We start from the raw sequence: 22,191 nt of genomic DNA, 5'->3' as shown, positions 1-22,191 counted from the left end.
AGATAGCTGAATAAGGCAAGTCTATGGGTAGGATATGGATTTGAAGACAGATGGACAGAGAGGGAGATGATGGAGACAGCTGGGTGGGTAGAACTGGCTATGAAGATGAGATGACTGGATGACGGTGGGACACATAAATTGAATAAACTGCTAAAGGAAGGGATTTCAAGGGATTTGCTTGGGAAAACCTTTTTTGGGGGTGGGATGGGGGGCACTTCTTAGCTTGGCTTTCCTGGGTAGGCATCAAGCAGTTTATAAACCTTCTGAACTCATACACCCAACTGTAATGGATCCAGTTTTCAGTGATTCTCAGAGGAGTCAGAGATTCCCCAAATTTTCAGAACAACTGATTTGTGCAGTATCAGGCCTTCCTATTCATTGCTGCCTTCTGTCATCCCCACTGCCTCCAGAAGGGGAAAAGATACACAATTCCATATGAGTTAACAAAATATTAATGACACCCCCTTCCCCATCCCTGCTGGGTTAATCCAGGTAAGTAACAAGAACCATTCGCCAAAGATTCCAGGTGTCAGAAAGCTGCGGCAATTTTTAGACTTGTGTTCAGTGTCTGGACTTCCGGGTGAATTCTGAGGGTCTCTGGCATCTGGTTGAAGTCTTTGCTTTTCAAGGAGCCCAATGTCCTGACTCATACTGACATCCTGACTCACATGTGGAAAGGGGCATCGGGGCCCCCCTGGGCTCTGCGGAGACTCACAGATTCTTGGGGGGTTGCCAAGAGAGCAGGATGGTTCAACCTGACCTGGGCCTTGGCTGGCCGTAGCCGCCCACCACCTCCGACATGGATGTTGACCGTGGTGGCATAGCTGAGCCTCCGGGCTGGGGGTGGTGGGGGTTGGGGCTGGGGTGGCGGTGAAGGTGCCCGTGATGTGGGGGCAGAGGAGGACCAAGGGCCCCAGGAGGCTCGGGGACCCTCTCCTCCAGGCCCCTGTCGCCGAGCCAGGCTCTGGCTGATGTATGAAGCTGCCAGGTATCTTGAAAGGGCAGCCGCATTGGGGCCCAGGAGCTTCCGTGTCGGGGGTGGGGGACTGTGGGGTGGAGTCAAGTCTGAAGACTCTGATCTGGCAGCGTGAGAGACTGAGGGGCCTCCTTGTTTGGCCAAAAGCACGGTGGTGTGGACTGGGGTAGGTAACGGGTCCTGAGTGTCCGTAGGGCCTCCTTGCTCTGGAACCTGGTCATTCGTGAGGCCCTTCTGTTCCAACAAAGGTGTCAGCTTCTGAACCTGGAGGTCTGTGAGGCTTTGTTCCTGAAGCCAAGGGGCAGCGGCACGACCCTGGGTGTCTCGGAGGCCTCCCTGCTGGGGCAAAGGCGGGAGAGCTTGGACCTGGGTGTCCGCGTCCGTGAGGCCTGCGGTCTGGGGCAAAGGTTTGGCAGCTGGAACCTGAAAATCTGGGGGGTCCTGGGGCAAGGACAGCGGGGCATTGGCTGGGATCTGACGGTCCAAGTGGCCTCCGTGTACAGGCAAAGGTGAGGTACCCGGAACCTGAATGTCTGGGAGGTCACGCTGCAAGGGCAGTGGGGTATCAGCTGGCATCTGAGGATCCAGGCTGCTTCTGTGTATAAGCAAAGGATCAACGGCTGGCCCACAGGCAGTGGCTGGGGACTGAACATCCCTGGAGCCTCCCGGCTTAGTTACAGGGGTGTTGGTTGGGCTCTGGCTGTCCCAGCAGCCTTCTTGCTTGGGCGCAGGACTGGTGGCTGAAACCATGACATCAGAGGAACTTCCCCGCTTGGCTGAAGCTGGGTTGGTGGGAAGCTGGACGTCCACGTGGCCTCCTTGCTCAAGAGTTGAGGTGCTAGAAGGAACCTGAGTATCCACGTGGTCTCTATGCTCCTGCAAAGGAGTGGCAGCTGGAGCTTGGATTTCCAAGTGGCCTTGATCTGGTGAAATTGTAACAGCTGCAGCCTGGCTGTCTGGGGGGTCTTCCTGCTCCAGCAAAGGTGTGGTGGCTGGAATCTGGGTATTCCAGAGGCTTCCTTGCTCAGGCAGCGGGGTAGCAGCTGGAACCTGGAGGCTCAGATGGTCTTGCTCAGGCAAACTTGAAACATGTAGACCCTGGCTGTCCTGGCAGCCTCCCTGCTTAGTCAAAGGTGTGGCAGCTTGAACCCGGGCAGCAGGGCTAAGGGGGACAGATTCCTGGGCACAGGTTAGAGGAAAGGCCAGCTCACACACCAGCACGTGTCCAAAGGCAGGCAGGGGTCCTGCATGCAAAGACAGATGGGTCGAGTTAGGACAGATCCCCCAGGTGGGGCCACCCCTGCTGACCCACATACCTGGACCTCACCTGGCTCGGCCTGCTCCTGGGACAGGCCAGGTAACAGCTGCGGCTGGGCCAGAGCCCGAGGCCTGCGGCGGGGTGCGTTGGCCGATGCCCGGGTCTCCGCCCGCTGCATGTGCTGGATCCGTTCACTGTAAAGCCGGGCCAACTCTCGCACTCGGGATGCTGACCTCTCCGAAGTCGGGACTCCCGCCTTCCCTCCTCCACTGCCACCGCCCCCACTCAGGTCCGAGTCTTCCAGGATCAGCAGTGGCTCAGGAAAACCCGGCCGGGCCAGCTGCCCCTGCTCCAGGGCCTGCCAGGCGCTCCGGATTTCAGAGCAAGAGCGGAACTCCAGCTCATGTGAGAATCCCTGATCCTGGGTGACATCTGGGGGCTGGAATTCTGGAAATGATCCTCCTTCATCCTCCTCTCGCCCTGCCCTGTCTTCTGAGGAGGGCTCGCCCAGTTTTCCAGAAGTGCTTCCAGGGAAAAGTTCTCTCCGGGTGGCTAGAGTCTCATCCAGCTCCTGTGGGGGTCCCTGGAGCCAGGAGTCACAGGGGAGCTGGGGGGCAGCGCTGGGAAGACTAGGAATGTCGGGGACGCTAGGAATGGCTGGAAGGCAGGGCATTTCAAAAACACTGGAAATGTCAGAGAGGCTGGGGAGGCAGGGCATCTGGGGAATTTCAGAAAGGCTGGGCATTTCAGGGAGGCTGGGTCTGTCGGGGCTTTTGGAAAGGCTGGGAATGTCAGCAATTTCAGCTGCACTGGAACCTTCGAGCCCCTCCAGGACGTGGAGTGGGGAAGGCTCCCGTTCATCCATGTCCAGTTCTTCTTCCTCCTCCTCTTCTGAAGAGTCTCGGCTGGGCAGGCCTTGGAATGTGAGGGTGTCACTGTCGCCTGGCACTTGGGAGTCTCCGGGGAACTTGGGAACATCATGGGGGGGTGGCTGTAGTGGGCCCTGAGGAAGCCAAAAGGTGTCAGGGTGGGTTGGCCCCCTGAATCCCAGGCTGTGCCCACCCAGGCCCGGAGCCCCAAGGACACTGGGAGGGGACGCCTGGCTCACCCCTGGATCCCGGAGGCCTCTTTGGTTCAGGAGCTCCAGGATTTCTTCAGTGATTGAGGGCCCAGAAGGGTCCAGCGTGGGGGGTCCTGTGTCCTCCAGGTCCTCAGGGGGTCCAGAAGTGGGACCTGGTGGCTGAGGCTCCAGGGGCGGGTAGAGCTCCCCCGCACTGCCAGTGTGCTGTGAGGAAGGCAAGGAAGGAGGGCGGGAGTCTGGGGGCCCCAATCCCCTCCCTCAGAGGACAGGGAATCCAGGCCCCATCACCTTCTTCTTCAGACCCGGGACTTGGGAACTCAAGTTCCCTCCCTCAGTAGACCCAGGAGTCCAGGTCCCGGAATGTCTCTCACCTTGAGTCTAGGCTTAGCTGGGGAGGAAGAGATGAGGAAGAGAAAAGAGTGAGATGTAGGAACAAGTGTTATTCCTCATTATTGATGAGTGGCCCCATCACCCCTCCTTCACGACGCCCGGGAGTCCCAGGGAACAGACAGGGGCGCACCAGGCTGGGCTGGGCAGTCACTCACCGTTGTGTGGAAACATGACGTAAAGGTCCTTCAGAGGCTCTAAGGGGAAGACACAGTGATATCAGGGGCCCGCTCCCCAACCTGACGCCAAGTTCACTTTTAGGGGAGGGTACTCACCAGACTGTCTGCGGCCGCGACGGGTAGCGGTGGGTCCTGGTGATGGAGCTGTGGGGAGAGGTAGATCGGAACCCTGTTAGGACCCCCCACTCCAGGTTCCTGGGGGAGGGATGAGGGGGAACCTCAGGGTTCCATCTCTTTTACCTGTGTTCCTTCGTCCAGGAGTGAAACTTCTAGCATCTCGAGGTCGGGGAGACCCAACTGGGGGTGTAAGGGGCTCTGGGATAGGCTTGCTTTTAGGAGCACCTACAGGAAGAGATTTGGGGTTAATAATCTACTTTTTCTTTGAAGCGATTCCTCTACCGTCACATCCTCCCAACCCAAGGTCCCGACTCACAGTGCAGGCTGTTTTCAAGGAGGACTTGTTTTGCCTGAAAAAAATAAGCACACGGGTTGAGGGGGCTGGGCCCTGAGAACCAGGCTTGGCCTGATTAAACGGTGCTGCTACCGGTCAGGCGCCTTACATGACTGATACTGACGAATCCTCCCCACAGCCCTGTGAAGCTGGCACTATTATTCCTCCACGTGAGGAAGCTGAAGCCAGAGAGGTTAAGTTACTTGTCCAGAATCACACAGCAGGGATATTGTGGAGCTGGGATTGAAACCCAGATAACCCAACTTTGAATGAAACTATCATACTCTAAGACAGCGCCCCCACCCTCGTCCCTGGCACTCAGGGTCTTTCAATGCTATTGAGTTGGGGGGCCTTCCCAAGTGGCGCAGTGGTAAAAGAATCTTCCTGCCCATGCAGGAGATGCAAAGAGACGCAGGTTCAACCTCTGGGTCGGGAAGATCCCTTAGAGATGGCAGCCCACTCCAGTATTCCTGATTGGGAAATCCCATGGACAGAGGAGCCTGGTGGGCTATAGTTCAGGGCAGTCACAAAGACTTGGACATGACTGAGCGTGCATGCATGGGTCCCCAGCACCCTGAAGACCCCCCAGTGGTGGCAGGAGCTGTACCTTGGCAGGGATGGAGGCGGGGTGGTTCTCAAAGAAGAGGCGCTGGAGACAGTGAATCCACAGCCTCTTCTCTTCTTGGTTCCTGGCCTGAGGGTGGGGGTGGGGTGGGGGTGGAATTGGGAGCCAGTTGTGAGGTCTAGGGACTTGGGGGCAGGAAATCCCTGCCTCCCCAGACCCACCCTGTGCTCACCTGGAGCAGGTGCCTGTGCTTGGGAATGGTCAGATCGGACACCTTGAACCCTAGAGGGTCTCGAGGGTTCTCGCTGACACTCAGGTTGCAGCACTGGGTGAGGGGCAGAGAGAGGCCTCAGACTCATCCATGTACCCCTCAAGTGTATCTGAGCCCCCTCCTCCTAAAAGGTGTCCCCTTTCCAGCTTCCCTGGTGGCTCAGTGTAAAGAATCTTCAGGCCAGTGCAGGAGACCTGGGTTTGATCCCTAATCAGGGAAGATCCCACATGCCACGGAATAGCCCCTGCACCACAACTATTAAGCCTGGGCTCTAGAGCCTGCAAGCCGCAACTACTGAAGCCCCTGTACCCCAGAGCCTGTGCTCCACAACAAGAAAAGCCACCACGCCGCGACTAGACAAAAGCTCTCACAGTAATCAAGACCCAGCGCGTCCATAAGTAAATAAAAGATGTCCCCTCCCCCCATCAACCCTCCCCACCAGGCTGGGCTCAGCTCTCCCTCACCAGTCCTCCCACTCTCATCTGGATCAAGAAGACGCGACTGCAGAGTAGTGTAGATGCTTGCCTGGGGGGCAAATCCAGGTCCTCCCCTTCTAGGTCCACATCACCTCTGCATACCTCTGACCCCCTACCCCGCTCCTCGACTCAAGGAAACGTGGTCCTTTTAAGCAAGTTGCCCACCCATGTATACCCTGCCCCTAGCCACGTCTTTGGCTCTACAGCTCTGTATAGGATACATCTGGCAGGTAATATTCTGGCCCTGCCCCCATCCCTGAACTCACAAAGATGTGGCCCTTGTAGGTGTATTCCGGTCCCCGGCGCTTGGCCACGAGCAGCATCCGTGAGAACAGAAAGAGCAGCCGTTCACCCCCTCGAAGTCGGGGGCCGCTCCCTCCACCACCTCGGAATGCGCCCTCCAGCACTAGCTCCCCAAAAGCGCTGAGGTCCGGACCGGTCCAGCCGCCCAGCCGCCGCTGCACCTCCTGCCGGGACCCCAGGAACACACCGGCGGGCGATGCACGCAAATCAAGACAGGGTGGTTAGCAAGCAGACCGTGCTGTCCCAGTCCACCCTCCAAGGCTCTGACCAACCCCCGACCGGAGGCCCTCATGTCCATACTGCCCCCCACCCATGGTGGGTCCCAGCCCTCCCCCAGGGTCACCTGGAGGCGCGCAGCATGCTCCTGTTTGCGTTTCATGTCATTGATATACCAGGCGACCGCTGTCATGGACACAATAGCCTCCTCCACCATCTCGCGGCCCCCGGCATCCGGGCCCTCCGCCCAGTGCTTGCCCAGCTCCTGGAAGGCAGGTGCCCAGGGAGAGGAAGACGAACAGAGGAAGGGTGAGAGAGAGAGAGAAAGGCAGGGGCAGAGATGGAGAGCCAGAGACGGAGAGAGACAAGCAAGCAAAGACAGGAACTGAAGTCAGCTGGAGCCAGCCCCTACTGCTAACAAGACACTGCCCCAGCGCTGGCCCAGTTTCTAGGGACCAGAGGCCTCCCCGGTCCTGGCTGGCCCAGCTTTTCCAGGGTCCGCACTCCAGATGCACCACCAGGTGGCCAATGGACAGGACCTCGTCCCTCCCCAGGCAGCCCCCCGGGGGCCCACAGCTGACCTGCAGCAGCAGATGGTACTTGAGGATGCGCTGGACAGGCTTCAGCAGGAAGCTCTGCAGGGGCAGCGAGTGATGGAGCTGGGCCTGGCGCTCTTGCAGCCACATGGCTGCTGGCGGGGACAGTGACAGCTCCCGGAGTAGGGCCAGGGAGCTGGGGACACAGCACAGGTCAGGGGGATGGGCAGCTACAGCGGGCCAGGCTGGGAGGGGTCAGGGAGTGACCAGGGTTTGGGAACTCTCAGGGGCTGGTTGGGGTTAGGGAGAAGGCGGACATGGTCGTGGTCTGGCCGGGTTGGGACCTGACTGGGTTGGGATAGGGGGAGCTCAGCAAGCGCACATCAACTTGTGGGGCCCAGCCTGGGCCCAGCAGGTGCTTCTCAGCCCTCACCTCGGGTAGTTCATGCAGTACAACGTGTAGATGTCAAAATCCTCACTCTGTGGGCAACAAGGGGGTCAGGGAGACGTCAGTGCCTGACTCCTCAGGACCCCTCCCTCCAAGCCTAGCCCAGGCCTGCTCCCCTCCCACCCCAACCCCCTTACCCAGGCCCTCGCCTCACCCTCTGCACGAAGCACTCGGCGATGCCCCCGGCGCTGCTGCTGCCCTCCAGGTCTTCCAGGAGCTCCCTGGGGAGGGGCAGAGAGAAAGGGTGAAGGACCACCCTGCCCCCACACCGCCACCCTGTGAGGACACCAGGAGGCTGGGCCTTGGTGAGCTGCTAGGATGGGATGTCACGTCCACAGGAAGGGTCCTCTGATCACGACGTGGGAGGTCGCACTCTGCTCAGACGCTGTCCTTGGGCAGCATCACGTTCCTCAGCCTGAGATCTTGTCACAGGCAGCATGAGCCTTGGGGACTTCATGGGGCACAGCCCGGGAGAGGGGTGTCAGGACCCTTAGAGCTGTGATAATCTTAAGATCCTGTTGTGACCCTGACAACTTGTTGTGACTCACAAACCTCCCCAAGAACTTTATGTGTAATTAGGGAATTCCCTGGGGGTCCAGTGGTTAGAACTAGGTGCCTTCACTGCTGGGTCCAGGTTTAGTCCCTGGTTGGAGAACTAAGATCCCGAAATCCAAGCGGTGAGGCCAAAAAAAAAAGTGTAATTAAGCGTCATCAGAGGATGAGACGGCTGGATGGCATCACCGACTCGGTGGATATGAGTTTGAGCAAGCTCCGGGAGACGGTGAAGCACAGGAAAGCCTGGTGTGCTGCAGTTCGTGGGGCTGCAAATAGTCGGACACGATGGAGCGACTGAACAACAACAAAAGTGTCATCAAGACACGTAGGTGTCACGCTCTCCTTGAACTCTAGCACCCTCCTCACTGGGGGGGCCAACCATCCCGGTTTGTCTGGACTGTGGGGTTTCCCAGGACAAGTCACACAAATGCTCACACTGTCATGATCCTCAAGCCCCAGAGGAGTCTGATTCACTGCGATCCATGACCTGACATGGCGCTAGCCCCATCTCATTGCCTGGATCCATCCTGATATTTGGACCTCATCTGGGTCCTCATTCCCCATGGTGATCCCTACCCAATATCATAAGACCCTGTGTTCCAGTCTGGACAGGGCACTGTTGGGCGCAAAGGTTTGGGTTAGAACACAGCCTGTCTCCCTGAGCTCCCTAGCCCACCCCCCCCCCCCCGCCCACCCAACCCGTCCCTGACCTGCTGAACTCGTAGATGTCCTCAATGTTGGCAAACAGCGTGCCCACCTGCTCCGCACTCAGCCCCAGGACCCCACCATCCAGCAGAGGGCCCAGATAGTCCTGTGGGGATGACTGGGGTTATGAGGGTGGAAGGGCTGGCCCAGGTTCCCACGGCACTGGGGTGCCCACCCGCCTCACCTCCACGATGCTTCGGAGGTCCCGGACGTAGGCCCGCTCTGTCTCCACGATCTCACGGGCCACACGCTCCAGCCTCGAGGGTTTCGCAGAACCCGGGGTCCCCACGGGCGACAGATGCAGGCGGATGGGGGGCCCTGGAAGGGGCTCTGGCCTCGAGGCTGAGCAGGCTGGGGTGGGGCCCGGAGCCGGGTCTCCCTCAGAGCCCACAGTGCTCAAGGATGTGGAGCTCCCAGAACCTCGGGGGGAGGTCATGGCGGGGGTGGCAGGGGCTGCTGGGGTTGTGGAACATGGCATCAGAGGGGCTCCCCAACTGAGTAAGTGTGCTCAGCCCCCACACTCACCCACCCCTGATCAACATCTCTCCCAGTGCTCCCCTCTCCTCTAATCAGCCCTGTCCTCTCCAGGCAGGGTCCTCTCTGAACTGCTGGCCCCCATTCCTTGAATCCACCTCCATGTGTCATCCTGGGAGAACTTTATTATTTAGCCTGACTCTTTTACTCTCACAAGGATAATCCCATTCCTGCCCTCAGGGTAAAGTCCAAACTCCTGAGATCCAAAGGGCCCTCTGCAAGGTGGCCATCAGAGACCTTTCCAGTGTGTTCTTTTCCCAAGACACACCACTTCTTACCCTTCGGGCTCCAGGCACACTCAGCTTCTCTGGGTTACTCAAATAAGCAGTCTCTTCTCACCTCTGTGCCTCTGCGCAGAATACTCTTCCTGGCCTCTCTCAGTTCACCCCGCCTCATCTTTCAATTCTCAGTTTAGATATCCCCCTCCTTCAGGAAGCCTCCCTTGATCTCCCAGACAGGGTCCCCATGGCCCTCTGAGCTTTCCCCATCCCAGCCAGCCCTGACCACTGTGTGCTGGGCTTCCCTCAGGGCCTCAGGATGAGTCCCTCTCCCTACCGGACCTGGAGCTCTGGGCAGGAGGGCCGGGGTTGTCTTGGTCAGCCTGTGTTGCCTGCACTGGGTCAGCCTGGGAGGCTGCAGGGTCTTGAATGAAAGAATGAATGCCCAGCAGTCTCCACCCCTCCCTCGCCCGCTCACCTGTCCGAGTGTCACACACAGCCGCACAGTCACACACTTCACCTCTGTGGCCGAGGCTAGGGCTGGGTTTGGACAGGCCCAGTCCACGGGCTCCCTCGGGCATGGCTGAGTGGCTCAGCGGCTTCTGCAGAAAGACCCCCTTCTGGGATACCAGGACCCCATAGACTTTCCTGCCTCCACACCGCCCCCACCCCCGACTCACAGACTGGGGGCTGAGAATTAGGAGGATGGTCTGAATCCAGGGAGGGGGCCCTGGGAGTAACTAATGCGGGAGACAGTCGCAAAGTGATCGAAAGAGGGGAGTAAGGAGAGATAACACAGAAAAAAACGGAAAGGGTGAAACAAAGAAGAGTAAAGCGAACAAGAATCGCCCAAGCTGTGAGTCTGGTGTGTCTGGGGCCGGAGGCTCAGGGATCCTGGGAACGTTTGGGCTCCGGTTGGAGCCGAGGGCGAGGGGCAGGGCTGGGAAAAAGCCGTGGGCGGGAGGCCGCGGGGTCCCAGGGGAGGGCGGAGGAGGCTGGGGGACCGGATGCCAGGGTCCTGCAGACGGCTTCCTCCCCCACGGAGGGCTGCGAGTCGGGGCGCTGGCCCTGAGTCCTCGACCCCTTTCAGTCAAGTCCCTCCGAGATCCGCTCACTGTCCCCACCACCGCAGCGCCTCCCCACAGCCTTCTAGCCCCCAACTCCCCGCCGGCGCCTCAGCTCGCCCCCCGCCGGCACGCCCCCTCATTGTTCAGCGGCTGCGGCGCCGCCCCCTCCCCCAGCCCTTCGGGGCCCCTCGCCTACCCTCACCTCCCCGGGAGTCTCCAGCCCCGAACCGAGGCAGACCGGTTCCTATTTGACCCTAGCACGGTCCCCGGGGAGGCGCAGAGCCGGCACTCTCGGGTCTCTGCAAGTCAGGGGTGTGAACTTCGGGCTCTCCGGCTCCAGGAACCAGAATCCGGGGTCTCTCGGAAAACCGGGCGCAGTGGTCCAGATTTCTTTCGTCCTCTAAACGGAAGATGCTGGGAGCCTCGACGCTCGAGTCTCAGATGGGGGTACTGGGAACCCAAATTCCTGAGTCTTCTAGACGGGGTCGTGGGGTGGGGGGAGGGCTGGATTCCTGAGTTCCCTAACTCTAAGAGCAGGGGTTAAACTACTTCCAGACGGGAGCGCAGAAGAGTCCCAAATTCCAGGGTCCTCTTTTAGTGGGCGCTTCAGCCCCCAACGGGCTGGATGGGGCTCTAGGAGTCCGTATCCCAAGTTCCTCCAGTCCCGGGAGTCTTGGGCTCAGCTTTCTGGGAAAAACTCTGGAGGGACTCTCCGGTCTGAGATCCTAAGTTCTTCGAAACCGGTTGCAGGAAGCTCGGCCTCCAGGGTCGCGCGGGGCTGATGTCCCGGACTCCTGGCTCCTCCTCCAGGAGGGGGCGCTGGGCACCTGGATATCTGGGGTCCTCTAGCCTGCCTGGACGCTGGGGCCTGGGCTTCGGGGTCTCTCAGGACGCGGTGCAGAATTTCGGACGGCTGGAGTCTGCAACTGTGGACCCCTCAGGCTTCGGGATGGATGGCACCAGGATCTGGCGGCGGCGGCGGCGCCACATCTGTGGCTGGAGAGTCCGGTCCCAACGGTGGGGTGGGGGGCGGTCGCCTGGGGCTTCCCCTCCCCCCCCCCGCCCGGGCTCATATCCTGTTCCCGCCCGCAGGGGGGAGGGGCCGCCTTCCGGCCGGCCAGCCCGCAAAGGGTTAAGACCTCTCCTCTCTGGATTCTGAATATTGATGAGAAGGCGGTCCCGGACAGGCTACACCCCCACATAGCAAAAGCTTCGCAGACTTTTCCCTTTTACAGCAAGAGCCCTCCAGGCGTGAGAAGCCGGAACTGGTAACACACTTTCTCCTATCGGCCAATCCAAAGATTCCTATTTGTATATGCAAAGTAGAGGCGGAGCTAGCCTCCAAGGTCACGTGGCCATGAATGACTGAAGGACTTCACGGCACAGGGGTGCGGCCGAAGCTCCAGTGGCGCAATCGGTTAGCGCGCGGTACTTATAGGGCAGTGCGAGCGGAGCGATGCCGAGGTTGTGAGTTCGATCCTCACCTGGAGCAGTTTTTAATTTTCTCTTACCGGTTTATAAATTTGTTCTTATTAATCAACCGAAACATATACGTCACTTAAAAGAATAAACATTTCGATCGTCGGAATTTTTAGGCTGGAAAGAATCCTGGGACTCTGGCTACGATCGGTTAGGGAGTGTTTTCTATTGTGGGGAGGTACAGTTTTCCTCTTCGTCACCAGGGGGTGGTGTTGCCTCTTAGATGTCTGGAAATTTGAGTCGGTCTAAATCTCAGTTTAAGAATTTTGTAGATGTGTCAGGCAGTGTCAGGTCCTCAGCAAACTATGTAAATGACACTGTCTCTTTGTCCATATTTTTCTATCTTGGATTTTCTTCTTCCAGTTTTATTGCGATATATATAATCGCTGTTAGTTCAAGGTGAACAAAATAATTTTAGATACATGTAAATTGTGAAATAATTACAATGTTTAACATCAATTACCTCATAGTTACTATCGCGCGCGCGTGTGTGTGTGTGTGTGTGTGTTGGAGTTCTCTCTCCTCGTTTCTGAATCGATTATTTTTTTCAACAAGTTCTGAAGCTTGTGATCACTATGTGACTGGTTCCTGTTTAGGGTTTAGATGTGAGTGATACAGCAGTGATCAAGACAAAGTCCCTGCTTCTGAGGATTTGACACTCAAATGTGAAGGGTTGGGGGGGCGGCTGATTGCTATAAGATTTAAGTAATTTTATATGTTAGGTGGTGATAATAAACATCATGGGGAAAGTAGAGCAAGGTAGGAAGGGGGTTGCAATAATAGTAGTCAGGGACCATCTCTGAGAAAACATTTGAGCAGAGACCTGAAGAAGGGGAGCAAGCTGTTGGGATACTTCGGGGAGTACAACAGAAACAGCCAGTGCAAAGGCCCTGTGGCTGAGGTGCACCGACAAAAGCCATAATGACTAGAGCAAGAGTGACCGAAGATGAGAGCCAGGCTGTGTAGGCGTTGAGGACTTAGGACTTTGGCATTAATGTGTTCTGACTGAGGTGTCATGATAGTTTCCCTTTGGTTGTTTAGTGGGGGAATGGGGAAGAGACTGAAGGTAAGGGCAGGTGGGGCCAGAGAGGAGTCAGGAGGGTGGGCTGTAACATCTCTTTAGAAAGTGAATCAGACAGCGTTGCTGTTGGTTTGGATTGTGGGTTTGAGGGGGAAAAGGTCAAGAGGACCGGCTCTCTGCACTGGTAGCTGGTGGCAGGTGCTGTTTTCTCAAATAAGGGTTTATTTGTTTCCAAGGGGCAGAGTATCTGTTTTTTTGCAAAGGGAAGAACCCTTTGTGTTACTTCTTGTTCTTTTAGTGTCTGCATGTATCTGCGTAGCTTGCGGTTCCTCTCCAACATTTCTGGGTTTCTGTCTCTCTCTTTCCCCAGCCCTTTCCCAAAACGGAGCCCGGGGACGGGAGGGCTTCGTGGGAGAGGAGATCAAAGGTTAGGGCCCACCAGTGGGCTAAGGGAGAGGGCCAAGGAGTGAGAGGTCAAGGAGGCATGAGGATGGGAGGGGAAGAGATGAGCACTCTAGGAGGGAATGGGGTCGGGCAGAAATGGGGCGAGGAGAAGATGGAACCAAGGGGAAGAAGAGTGTGGGCAGGGAGAGCAGAGTGGAAAGGAAAGGGAGCGAGAAAGGGGAGGGAACTGGAAGTGAAGAGAACAGGGGACAGAGGACGGAGGATGGGGGGAAAGAAGGAAAGGAAAGTAAAAAGAGGAAAGGGCGAGAAGTGCTGGGGGGAGGGGAAGAACTGGAGAGGGTGGGGAAGTAGGGGAGGGGAAGGGTGGCGCAGGAGGGTCTGGCGACGAGGAACTGAAAGGGAGGAGGAGGGGTGAGTTGGGGAGAGGAGAGGGAAGATGGGGTAGAGGAAAAGCAGGGGCAAGGAGGGAAACAGGGGTCGAAGCGGGAGGAGGCCGCGGCGGAAAGGGGCGGGGCGCAGGCGCTGACGCTAGGCAGCTTCCGGGCTCGGTGCGCCGGGCTCCTCCGCCCCAGGGTGGTTCCCGCCGCCTCTTGCCTTGTATGGTCCGAGGACGCGGCCCTCCCGGGAGCCCCGCCCCGACCGAAACCCACCCTCCCTGGCCTCGCGATTGCCGACTCCCACCCCGCCTGGGGCGAGAGACCGCGAGTTTCCACCGCTCAGAAGCCGAGATTCCGCAATCCCGAGCCTCTCGAATCCCGACAGGCCAAGATTTTGGTATTCGAGATTCAAGGGGCCCGGAAACCCAGAATCTACAGTTCTGCGATTCTTAAACGTTCTAGTGTTAGGTCTCCCGAAGACCAAGTCTGAGATTCCACAGTGTTGAGATTCTAGAATCCTGAGGCTTTCAAGATGCCTCCCCCAAGATTCCGAAAACCTGCGTATCCCAACACTTTCCGGTCCTGGAAGGCCCGGCGGTGGGACCCCAGGACGCCCCGGCTTCCGGGGCGACCCCTCCCCCACCCGCCGCGCCGGCCGCCTGCCTTCGCCCTCCCTGGGCTCAAGCCCCAGCACATTCCGTCCTCCCCACTCCGCCCCGCCCTCCCCCCTCGGCCCCGTGGGGACGGAAACATCTCGTCCCCGCCCGCGCCCTGCCGAGAGCTGGGTCGAGGAGTCCGGCAGGACAGGAGTTGCAGCGCACCCCACGCCCCGGGAACTGGCTCTCCCGGCTCCTCTCGGGTGATCTCACCTGGCCCCGCCCTCTCAGGTGAACTGCTGGGCCCGGTGACGTCACTTCCTGCCAGGTAAGTGCCGCAAGCGCCTTGTCTTTGGGTAGATTTGGAGGAGCTACCCGAGGCTGATTCCACACCGTTTCTAAAAAAGTCCACACCGTCCACCCCTCCAATCTCACTGCCTCAAGACCGCACAACAGCCGGGATTCCAATTTACACACAGATTTCTTTTATTTAAAAATTCCAAAAAACCACAAAAATAAATTTTTAACAATATATATTACTTAATATATTATAGTGTATACTTATAACAATAATTATTCCGTCGTTTCCAATATTACAAAAAGAGGAAGAAAAATACAAGGGAAGCAGACGACCCAATATATATAAATACTATAAAATCTATTAGAATAAATAAAGTCGTCATAAATAAGGGGCCCAAAGGCGGGGGTGGGAGAGCCGGGCGTTGGCAATGGCTTTGGCTACTTGCTTTTGGAGGGAAGTTTGAGCACCAGGATTCCCTTTCAGGTGAGGCTCCAGTCACCAGACACTGGAGCCTCAGGATCTAGGAAGAACTGGAAGGGGGCATTGGGGGCTTAATATTCACAGCATTGGGCAGGGGTGAAGTTTGAGAAGAGGCTTACTACCTCCCTCAAACTTGCTACATTTTTTTTAAAGACCCCATAAAACACTCCTTCCCGAACAGCCTGCACGCTGAGGACCTGCCCCAGCGCGGGGGTCAGGGGAGTGAGTTAATGCACTTTGGAAGGTGGGGAGAAATACATGATTACGAGTCCCTCAGTTCCCTACAGCCCCGGGACCCCTTGTGGAACCCACGCACGAGAAATGGCCCCCCTTAAGATCCAGCTGATCTGTACTAGGCAGGCATTTGTCACTCCGAAACGGAGATACGATTGAAGATGGGAAGTCGCCGGGGGGCGGCAGGTGGCTGAGGTGGCCCAAAAACCCCAGCCTCAAAGACAGGTGAGTCGGATCCCCCCAGGCTGCTGCCGCTGCTGGCATATTCGTCGGGATCAGATCCCAGGGAGTGTGCAGAAGGGCTCCGAGCTAGGCCACCCACAGGCCCCCAGACGCTGTTGGGGGTGGCCCTTCGGCAGGAAGGGCAACAGGCTGGGGTGGGGTCCCTTCGGGACACAGGTGTCCCTGGGGCAGCAGAGAAAGCAGAGGGTGAAAGTAGAAGGTCCCCGGGTGGCGGTGGTGGGGAGCTGGAGGGCGAGAAGGACCATGAGGACACGGAAGGGCCTGCTAGGCTTGCTGGTGGTGGCGAGGTTCGGCGGCCGGAGGGCAGCCCTGAGAAGCTGATGCTCTGGCGCAGCACATGGGGATGGCCGGGGGCAGCCAGGTCCTCGCTGGGGTTGTGGATGAAGTGGCAGCGCGAGCCGTAGGGGCAGCGACCCTGGAGGTAGAACTTGTGGCAGAGCTCCGTCTTATACTTGGGGTGGCGACTGGCCTGGCGCAGCTCACCCAGGCCATGGGCAAACTGGCACTTGGCCCCATAGCGGCAGCGCCCGCTTTCTGAGAAGGTCCGACATAGCTCAGTCTTGTAGCGGGATGAGGTGGTGGGAGTGGCGGTAGGCGAGGTGGATGAGGGCGACAGCTCCGAGCTGGGTCGAGGAGCCAGGGGCGCAAAGCCTGGGGGTGGGGGCACCCAGCCGCAGCTGCGACCCTCCACCAGGCTGGTGGAGCGGCCAGGCAGGCGGGCAGCGACCTCAGGCAGGCTGGAGTCGGATGAGCTGAGGCTCCAGGGTCCCGAGGAAGCCCAGCTGGTGCTGGACTCAGTCTCTCCGAGGTCGGATGGCAGTTCAGGGCTCAGCGACAGGAGGCTCTGTGGAAACAACGATCGGTTAAGACACCGAAAATACAGGGTGACGCCCCGCCCCAGCTGCAGGGCAACTAAGGGCTTGCCAGTCCGGTTTGTGGGCTCCCGGCCTCAGCCCCACCCGCCCTAAGGAAAAAAAACAACTCGGGTTCCGGATCTCAAGGATCCCGATTTGGAGGTTTATTCGCGACTTAAGTTTATCCCAAGGGACTCAGGAATCTCGGCTCTCCCGGCTGGATCAGAGGGGCCCTAAAGTCAGGACAGACCGCTGTCCTCCAATTTTTTAAGCCTCTGGGCCTCTCGGGATCTGACCCCGCTCATCGGTTTCTCCAATTTCACAAGTGGAACAGCGGGCAAAATTAAGCCAGGAGTCCGGATCTCTTCGGGTTTAGAGTTCCAAGATCCTCTGGGGCAGGGAGCGAAGAGACAGAAGTCGGATCCCGCTCACCCGGAGACTCCAGCCCAAGAAACGCCTCCGCGCAAAACCGCGCCCTCAGCAACTACTCGGGTAAGCCAGGTGTGGGGGCCATTTCCGCCTCCAGACAGCCCGGGTCTGAGAAAAGTTCTCCAGCTTTCCATCTCCGAGGGCCACCCCACTCGTGTTGGGGCCGAGACCAGAAAGCCACAGGCTCCATTTTCATCCCCAGAGGATCACACTGATCTGATACGGGAGGCAGGAACCCCGGGCCGGTGTGAAGCGCTACAGAGTTCCACTTTGAGAAGGGAAACCGGTGGCGGGGGTGGGGAGGGGGGGGGGGCGGGTCCGGGGCGGGAATTTGTTTGCGGCCTTAGAAAGCCCTGGTTTGAGAAGGGAGTCAGGTGTTGCGGACGTCGGGGTGCCGATCAGTTGGGGGGCTCACCTTGTAGATGGCGGCGAGATCCATGGCGGCGCAGATGGCCGAAGAATGTGGAGCCGGTAGAAAGTGGGAGCGCTGAAGTCACGCTGCGGCGGAGTGGAAGAGCCGCCACTTTTATTTGACCAGGGAGGGGGCGGGGCCAAGGGGAGTTGGCCCGGGAGGGCGGGGCCAGGAGGGGCGCTTCCCGGACGCGCGCCCCTAGCGCAGCAGGGCCGGCCCGGGTTCGGAGCCCTTCCGCCTGGACCCCGGCCCGAATTCGCCTGAGCGGGGCCCGCGGGCGGTCGCGACCTCGCGGGGAGTGCGTGGGGTTGGGGGTGGGGGTGTCGGCCCAGTTTTCAAGGCTGGAGACTGAGGCGCGGAGAAGGGAACTGGGACGGAGGTGGGGGCAGGGCTCCCGGGGGAATTGACAAGGGCAGAGGCGGAGAGGGCGTGCGCGCGCGACACTGACCGACAGGGGAGGGGAGAGGCGAACCGAGAGCAAGAGAGAAATGGAGGGACGCAAAGAGAAAAACATGGGGACACACACACACGGGGGGAGCTACGCACACAGGGAGACATGCACAGAGGAGGAGAGACAGGGTGAGAAGAGGAGGGGAGGTGGGAAGACAGAACTTGAAAAGACGAGACGTAGACAGTCCCCAAAGAGACAAATTCAGAGCGAGAAGCGGGAGGGAGGGAGAGTCACAGAAACAGAGAGAAGGGGCGAAAACTGGAAGAAACAAACATCCACAGACAGAAATCCGCAGGAGCAAAACAGTGAGAGAAGACCCCCCCCCCCCCCCCCCAATCCTGGACGGTCTTGCTCCCGAACTGCCCAAATCCTGAGACCTGGACCGCCCTCTTCGCCCCCACTCACGAGGATTGGGGGTGAGGTGGGGTCCCACACACCTGGTGAGGTTGGAAAGGGGCCTCATTTCCCAAATACAGGACCGCTGCGTCCTCTCACCCTCACACAAATACTGGCGCTTCTGGTGGCTTCCTCTGGGCTAGGCACAATTGCAGAAAGTGTCTTACATACATACATTAACTCAAGGAGGTATTATGCCCATTTTACACACAGGGAAACCCAGGCCAGAAGAGGCCAAGTTGTTCTCCTGTTAGTGAATGGCATTAGCCTAATACCAGGACCTTAAATCATATTTTAAAAAGTTTGCACTCGAAAACTCAAGATTGGAAAAGGGGAAATCTTTTATTATGGTGGAGGGTTTCTTTGCTGGAAAGCTGTCTCAAATGGAAGGAACGGATCATCCCCAACTGATGATCGGATGGGTCTCTCATAAAGGGATGTGCCTTGAAAGAACTCTGCGTTTGCAGAAATGACTCCCCTCATTGACAAGTCTTTTATTGTCAAGGAGTTGCCCTGAGTGATGCTCTCTTAAGATACGGTGAAAACGCTAATTTTTAAAGGGGGTCTCCAGAGCTGGCTGCCCTGACTGAAAAAACGGTGGTAGAAATAAATCATTGCCACGGAGTGCAGTTATTATGGTGGAAAGTTCATTCTTGCAGGTTGTGACCGCGGACTGCGGGCTTGTATTGAGGTGAGGAGATTCTGCTAGGCTCGCTGATCTGCCCGTCCGACAGAGCACGGGGGAATCCCTGGTGCGGCGCTTTCTCGGGCTGAGGGGCCTTCCCGGCCGGTCCCGTGAGCTGGGCGGCTGCGGGCGGCTCTGGCACGGTTGCAGCCTCCCTCTCGCCAGTGACTCACTCACAAGGGGCGGGGGAGGGGGGCTTCCTGGAAGCCGTGACGAGGAGGCTCGACCCGGACGCCCGGGTTCCTCTCTGTAACCAGGGTTTTGGTCGCCTGTAAACAGAGGCTTGAGGACTACGGGAAAAGGAGGGAAAAGGGAGATGCCCGGCACCCGCCGCCCAGTTGGGCTCCAAATCCCTGTGCTCGTAGTCGGACTAAGGGGCGGGAGAACGAGAGATGGGAGGCATTCTGGGGTTCCTAGGGGCCGGCTCGGCTCTGGCCGCTATCCTGGAGGAGGGAATACCAGTTTCGATTCCCTGGAGACGGGGAGCAGTTCCCATCCCTGACTCAGGCTGACCCCCTCCCCTCTTCCATATGCTGAGTCATCGGCTCGAGGGCCAGGGCGCTTCGGATTGGGAGATTCTCAAAAGAGACTGGAAGGGGCTTTGCGCGCCGAAGGACTGAGCACCCGTCTAAACACTAACAGGGGCGGGGGTACTAAGAGCCCCGACCTCTGCCCCTCCTTGCTTAGATCAAGGGGTTCGGGTTTCCAAGCCGCCTCCTCGCTCAGACCCAGGAGACCCGGCTCCCAGGCCGTGGCTTCACCAGACTCAGGAGTCCTGGTTCCCAGCCACCCTGTCTCTCAAACGCAGGAGTCCGAGCCCCCCCGCCCCGCCCCGCCCCCAACCCCTCTCTCCGATTGAGGAGCCAGGCTCCCATCCCCCCCTCCACCCCGTCCAGGCCTCAGGAGTCCCAGCTCAGGAGGAAGTTCAGGGCAGGACTCCGCCCAGCTCCCCACGTAGCCAGCGGGAAAATCCGTGGCCTCGGCGAAAGCCGGGAATCCCCTCTGGAATGACGGTGGGGAAGGGGATGGCCGGGGTCCCCCGCGGGGTGCAGGGGGGCAGGTCCCGGGCGGGCTGGCCGGGGGGGGGGAAAGGGGCGGAAACCAGAGAGGCTAAAAATACAGCGAGCGCTTCCGGCCTAGGGGGAGGGGAATGGAGAGCAGAGTTTCCAGAAAAACAAGCGGGGACGGGAAACGCGGGGGTGTGAGAGCCGGCGCGAGTGCGCGGGCGAGCTGGGGACTGTGTACGCGCTGCACGTGTGACCTGGTCCCGTGTGCTCCTGGCGTGATTGACTGGCGGGAGCCGTGTGCGCAGCTGCGCGGGCCCAGCGGCTGGTGTGCCGTGCGGTGCGTGTGGACCGCGTGAGCGCCGCATGTGCGAAGGGGGGCTGCCCTGGAGCGACTGGGTGTGTGGTGGGGCAAGTAGGTGTGGGACACAAATGAGCCCACTGTCCTATGTTAAGGCCGTGTCCTTACAACCCTCTGACACCGCTCTGTGCTTACTCTCACCATCGCTGGGTGAGGGAGTGTGTACTCAAACATAACTGCCTTTGAAGTGGCATCCCGTGAGAACTTGTGACTTCCATACCTACCTGCACATGTGTGGAGCTCGGAACCACCATGGGATCTGGAGTGACTAAGAGCTGGGAACTCCTTGAGGGAGGCCGCTGAGGGTGACTGTGTGTCCTTGGGGGTGATGAGGATCCGTGAGCACACAGCTTGGGAGCTGAGGCTGTGTGTGAGAGCCTGTGTGGCTCTAGGTGGCTTGGCTGTGTTCAAGACCTCTGGAACTGCGTGGTTATCAGATGTGTGAATACTGTTCCTGTGTTTGTGTCCTTGGGGTGTAGCTGAAAACACCCAGGAGGCTAGTGTCTGGAAGCAGTTCCTTTGTGGCCAGATCACAAGGCAGTGAAACTGGTGAACTTTGGTCCTTGACGTCTGCAGCGCATGATGGGAGGGTGGCTGGCGCACTCCTGCTCCTCTCGGTGGCCTCCGTGGGCAGAGCAGGGGCAAAAAGGCAGGCACACTTGAACCTGAGAGGCCTTATCTAAAGCCAGCCTCACTGCTTTTGATAACGTTTAGCTGAGGGCAGGGCTGAGTCAGCTGGTGATGGGCAAAGTCTGAGATGGGGTAGGAGATAGCGGCTTAAGTAGTAGTTAGACGGTTGTTTGTGTATTCGCATGGTTGGATTGTTCCTTGAGTCTGTTTGTGGGACTGTCCCTGGGACTGAGACACCATGATTGCAGGATGGCGGGTCACGCTGTTCTCTACTAGAGAAGAGGGGTTGTGTGTGCCTGTTTCTCCCTGGTCTGGTTTGCCCTGTGCAGCTGTGCATCTCATGTACACCCTTCCCTGGAGTGGGTGGTTGTGCACCAGGCTGTACAATCTTCCTCTGGGCCTGCTAATCCAGTAAGAACCTTCACTAAGGTCCTCTTCTACCCTGGCTCTTCACTGTGGTCCTGGCATCCACGTTATTCCATCAATGCACCAGCACAGCTCTGCCTCAGGCAGGGCCTCTGCACTTGTTCCCTCTGGAATGTCCAGGACTTACTCCCTTTCCTTTAAGTTCACTCCAGTACTGCCTTCTCAGGGAGGCCTTCATGACCTGGGTCAAGGATTAGAAAAGGTTTAAAAATAACCTTGTTATCCATTTAACAAATAATAAATACATCCATGGGGTCACAAAGAGTTGGACACAACTGAGCAACTGAATCAACAAAATACATGTACAATCCATTTACCCCCCCAACCTAAACTCTCAAACTTTCATGTTTTCCAATAAAGTAACATAATTCTCCATGTGCAAACCTTACACCTTTAGATCTATTCCTAAATACTCCCCCTCCCCCCCCTCCCCCATTCTACTTCTGGTCTCACCTCTCTGGTTTATTTTCTTTCTTGGAACTTCTCAGTGCCTGACACACTGTGTTTTACTTTATCACACTTAACTGTCACTGAAGTATCAGCTCCAGCAAGGCAGGGCTCTTTGGTTCACACTATACAGGGCCTGGCCCCAAACAGATGCATAGCGAATGCGTGTTGCATGAACTCAGCTTCCTGGTGCACAGTTCCCACCCTGTGTGCTGCTCAACTGTGCATCTATCACCCCGCTGCCCACCAGGTGTCTCCCGTCTGTCTGCTGGCATGTGGTTTTCGGCACTGCTGGGTCCGGGGTCAGGGCTGCTGGGATGTCCTGCCCCCATGTGTGCGTGATGCTGTGTTGATGCCACCTCACAGGGCCAGCGGTGCCTCACTGAGTGTGTGGGCCTGTGGACTGACACATCTCTACCACTGTGTGCTGTGTGCCCCCAGGCTGGAAGCCAACAGGCTCTCACGGGGAAAGAGTGTTGTAGGCAGATAATTGTTATCATGTTGGGTGGAACTGGGACTTTGTTTTTGTGTTGATTTGGAGATTAAGTGTGGTTAAGGAGATGTGTAGGGGTGCCAAACTGACAAGGTTATGATGGTCAGTTTTATTTGTCAACTTGGCCAGGCTACAGCTCCCAGTTATTTAATCTAGATGAGGCTGTGAAGGAATTTTGTGGATGTGATTCAAGTCTATAATCAGTTGACTTTAAGCAGATTATCCTAGAAGATGTGGGGAG

The 22,191-nt window shown here is 57.9% G+C and overlaps 3 protein-coding genes and 1 non-coding gene across 8 annotated transcripts in view; 2 read left to right on the top strand and 2 right to left on the bottom strand.

The window, feature by feature from the left end:
* Window positions 1-22,191, top strand: part of LRFN1 (leucine rich repeat and fibronectin type III domain containing 1) — a 107,754-nt gene that overhangs the window by 6,113 nt on the left and 79,450 nt on the right. The window lies entirely within an intron of this gene.
* Window positions 437-11,490, bottom strand: PLEKHG2 (pleckstrin homology and RhoGEF domain containing G2). Of its 5 annotated transcripts, none has more exons than XM_019979970.2 (19): window positions 10,423-11,490; window positions 9,638-9,761; window positions 8,592-8,863; window positions 8,413-8,513; window positions 7,302-7,368; window positions 7,133-7,179; window positions 6,745-6,895; window positions 6,291-6,428; window positions 5,911-6,111; window positions 5,130-5,222; window positions 4,940-5,026; window positions 4,315-4,348; window positions 4,122-4,223; window positions 3,978-4,025; window positions 3,861-3,899; window positions 3,687-3,703; window positions 3,343-3,519; window positions 2,304-3,237; window positions 437-2,220 (listed from the first exon to the last, which is right to left on the bottom strand). In XM_019979970.2, exons 2-19 carry the CDS (start codon window positions 9,738-9,740, stop codon window positions 665-667), a joined length of 4,167 nt encoding a protein of 1,388 aa, XP_019835529.2. In that variant the 5' UTR covers window positions 9,741-9,761; window positions 10,423-11,490; the 3' UTR covers window positions 437-664. The 5 variants fall into 5 exon arrangements, with proteins under 5 accessions (XP_019835529.2, XP_019835528.2, XP_019835530.2 ...); XM_019979969.2 differs by having other exon boundaries at window positions 10,429-11,490; XM_019979971.2 differs by having other exon boundaries at window positions 8,592-8,860; window positions 10,429-11,490.
* Window positions 11,626-11,718, top strand: TRNAI-UAU (transfer RNA isoleucine (anticodon UAU)). Its single transcript is given in 2 exon segments — window positions 11,626-11,663; window positions 11,683-11,718. It is a non-coding gene; the product is annotated as a tRNA-Ile (tRNA).
* Window positions 14,567-17,216, bottom strand: ZFP36 (ZFP36 ring finger protein). Its single transcript, XM_070771011.1, has 2 exons — window positions 17,061-17,216; window positions 14,567-16,206 (listed from the first exon to the last, which is right to left on the bottom strand). The coding sequence occupies exons 1-2, from the start codon at window positions 17,082-17,084 to the stop codon at window positions 15,253-15,255; spliced, it is 978 nt and encodes a 325-aa protein (XP_070627112.1). The 5' UTR covers window positions 17,085-17,216; the 3' UTR covers window positions 14,567-15,252.

This window comes from Bos indicus, chromosome 18 (assembly GCF_029378745.1).
Source record: "Bos indicus isolate NIAB-ARS_2022 breed Sahiwal x Tharparkar chromosome 18, NIAB-ARS_B.indTharparkar_mat_pri_1.0, whole genome shotgun sequence".
NCBI lineage: Eukaryota > Metazoa > Chordata > Mammalia > Artiodactyla > Bovidae > Bos > Bos indicus.
Note: the sequence above shows the minus strand (reverse complement) of the source record. Positions and strands in the feature narration are given on the sequence as shown.